The sequence below is a fragment of the Macrobrachium rosenbergii genome, chromosome 30 (genome assembly GCF_040412425.1).
Source record: "Macrobrachium rosenbergii isolate ZJJX-2024 chromosome 30, ASM4041242v1, whole genome shotgun sequence".
Classification (NCBI taxonomy): domain Eukaryota; kingdom Metazoa; phylum Arthropoda; class Malacostraca; order Decapoda; family Palaemonidae; genus Macrobrachium; species Macrobrachium rosenbergii.
The window spans coordinates 16386001-16389771 of NC_089770.1; the positions used below are offsets into that span (position 1 = coordinate 16386001).

General features: G+C 35.5%; 1 protein-coding gene across 1 annotated transcript in view; it reads right to left on the minus strand.

Annotated features, from left to right (window-relative positions):
- Positions 1-3310, minus strand: part of LOC136854771 (uncharacterized) — a 54148-nt gene extending 50838 nt beyond the window's left edge. Inside the window, exon 1 of the mRNA XM_067131348.1 lies at positions 3171-3310. Coding sequence (XP_066987449.1) covers positions 3171-3173 — 3 coding nt within the window. The 5' untranslated portion in view covers positions 3174-3310. The remainder of the gene's footprint in view (positions 1-3170) is intronic.
- Between the last annotated feature and the right edge of the window lie 461 nt (positions 3311-3771).

The window sequence follows — 3771 nt, forward strand, 5'->3', positions numbered from 1 at the left end:
ATATATATATATATATATATATATATATATATATATATATACTGTATATATTTGTGTGTGTAATCATATATTAACCCATAAATTCCCCTTAATATAGAATTCATTTTACCTTAGGAACAGCTTCCAGTCAAAGGGGATTATATACGTTTAACGTATGAGCCCTGGCCAGGATTCGAACCTATGCAAAGTAGGGGAATTCGAGTCTATGGTGTATTTTGTGACTTGTAATTTGAGAACATATCAAAAGTCACTTGTGAATTAGTGATAAAATTATCACATATAAATATGCAAATATATACTTGTATATACATAATATATATATATATATATATATATATATATATATATATATATATATATATATATATATATATATATATACATATACATACATACATGTGTGTTTGAGTGTGCGTGTGTATATACATGAACACACGAACGTTTCTTGACTATCCAAACAATTCGATAAAATTCCTACCTTACACATGGACAAAATTCTACTTTCCTTAAGCCTAATTCTATTTTCATGCCTCTGGGGCTAAACCCCAGTCACGCAAATAAAAAAATATGGGGGGTTAGACTTTTTTATTTAATAGGTTTACAGCCAAACCTCCACCCGTGAAGTTCACTGGGGTGGAAAATGTGTGATTGGCCAAGGTCAGGTAATTCCTCTTTCCTTTCCTTTCCTTTATTGGTTTTATGACCTTTTCGACATCTACTCTCACTTCTGCACCCGTTTTTTATGTCTGTTATTTGTATTATTGCCGGTGTCGGGGTCATTTTTATTTATGGTTATTATTATCATTGTATTGTGAGTGTTATCATCTTTTTTATTTCTAAGTTGCGACTCTGTTACTGCAATTCTAAGTTGTTCTGAAAAAAAAATTAGCATTAATATTATTATTATTATTATTATTATTATTATTATTATTATTATTATTATTATTATTATTATTATTATTATTGGTTTCAATATTAATGTTAACAATGATAAATATTATTATTATTATTATTATTATTATTATTATTATTATTATTATTATTATTATTATTATTTTAGCAGTGTAAGCAAGTCAAAATATATTGCCATGATGAGAGATTCAAACGTACAACACAGTATACTAAATGTATAAAAAAAATACCACCGTGGAAATCCCGAGTTTAAGAGTCTACCGAGGAGTCCTTCGTGAGAAGGAAATCTCTGTCTTTTCCTATTTCTGTATTCATTAATATCTCTAACTTCCTCCTACGAGTCAGCGTCTCGAAATCAGCCTGGCACTTTTGTTTCCTGAAGTTTAGTCGTTTGATTAATTAAAGGAGTTGGTAAATTTTCACTGACACTTTGAGGTTAATTATGTCGCTAATGAATGTTGTTTTGCGCGTTGTGTTTTTTTCATGACAGTCTTAGGAAGTAACCAAAGCCTCCGGGTTTAATATTATTAATTTTTGGGAACTATTTTTAGTTTTGTAGGAACACACACAGAGGTCTGTATTATCCATGGAGGTGTGGATACTACACGCACTCACGTACACACGTACACACAGGTGTGAGACTATACACGTATACACACAGGTGTGGATACTGCACATACACACAGACAGGTGAGGATACCACACATATAGGTGTGAATACACATATACACACAGACAGGTCTAAATACTACACATATACAGACAGGTGTGGATACTACACACACACACACAGACAGGTGCGGATACTACATATACATACAGACAGGTGTGGATACTACACATACATACAGACAGGTGTGGATACTACACATACATACAGACAGGTGTGGATACTACACATACACACAGACAGGTGTGAATACTACACATACTCACACAGACAGGCGTGAATACTACACATACTCACACAGATAGGTGTGAATACTACACATACTCACACAGACAGGCGTGAATACTACACATACTCACACAGACAGGTGTGAATACTACACATACTCACACAGACAGGCGTGAATACTACACATACTCACACAGACAGGTGTGAATACTACACATACTCACACAGACGGGTGTGACTACTATACACACACACAGGTGTGAATACCACACATACACACAGACAGATGTGGTTACTACACACACACACACACTGACAGGTATGGTTGCTACACATACGCCCACAGACAAGTGTGGATACTCCACATACATACACACAGACAGGTGAGGATACTCCACATACACACACAAACATGTGTGGATACTCCACATACACACACAGACAAGTGTGATACTGCACAAACAGACAAGTACAAACACACAGACAAGTGCGGATACTACATATACACACTGGTGTGGGTATTACACAAACCTACACACAGGTGTAGATACTACACATCCACGTACACACAGGTGTAGATACTTCACATCCACGTACACACAGGTGCAGATACTACACATACACGTACACACAGGTGTAGATACCACACATACACAACAGGTGCAGATACTACACATACACGTACACACAGGTGTAGCTACTACACATACACGTACACACAGGTGTAGATATTATACATACAAGTACACACAGGTGTAGCTAGTACACATACACGTACACACAGCTGTAGATACTACACATACACGTACAAACAGGTGTAGCTACTACACATACACGTACACACAAGTGAGGAAATGATGCACATTTATATATAATACATATACATGTGTAACGATTTTATTATGCATAAATTAGGAATTGTTTGCTTCTCTCAAAATACAACTAGATAAGCGACTGGGCTTTCAAGAGTATATTGTATTTTGTAAGGACGTTGTCCTAACGCACATAATAAAAGTCTTACTACAAATCCTAATATTATCCCATTTACAACTTACGCATTCTTTACCTCAACTTAATAAGGTTTAAGTGTTTCGGAAATTTAATGAAATGGTTAAATAAAATAAACAAGCTATGTACAAAGAACCAATAATTTTCAACTCAATGTGGAAATGTTTACGGTGTTCCTACAACACATCACGTGACCATAGATAGCACAGAAACCATTGACAAAGGCACACATCGGAAGATAAGGCTTGTCAAATGATCACAAAAGCCAATAACGAAAACCATTCATAACTAGCAAAATGAATGAGATAAAATATGGTGAAATACACTGATATGGAACAGTTACAGGTCTTACCATGAGGTTGCTGTTTCAGTTGGTAAATCCAGTGGCAATTCTTGAACTATAAATCCAGTGGCATTTCTTGCAATATGAATCCAGAGGCACTTTTTGCAATATAAATCCAGTGGCACTTCTTGCAATATAAATCCACAGGCACTTATTACACAAACAAATCCAATAAGCACTATTATTCCTCGTTTACACGGCCGCGAACTAAACAAAATGTAAACAAAACGAGGACGACAGACAGCTCGACTAATTCTACGGGTACAAGACTGCCCTCTGTTAGCCAGATGACATAATGTAGAAGTTTATTCATAGATAAATCAATATCATCAGATTCAGGGATGAGATTGCTAGCCCCTCTCTTTCAAAACTGATTGCTAAAGCCCACATTCGAATAACTACTGAATACATATTTAATGTATTGCTCATGTCAACTGTGACATGCTGGGTTGGTCAGGAGTCGAACTCCAGGGAAGAGAAGAGAGAGAGAGAGAGAGAGAGAGAGAGAGAGAGAGAGAGAGAGAGAGAGAAATTAGTGGCTGAGATTTTCATAACTTTGTTCATAAGCACAAGTGTATACATACACACACGCATATATATATATATATAT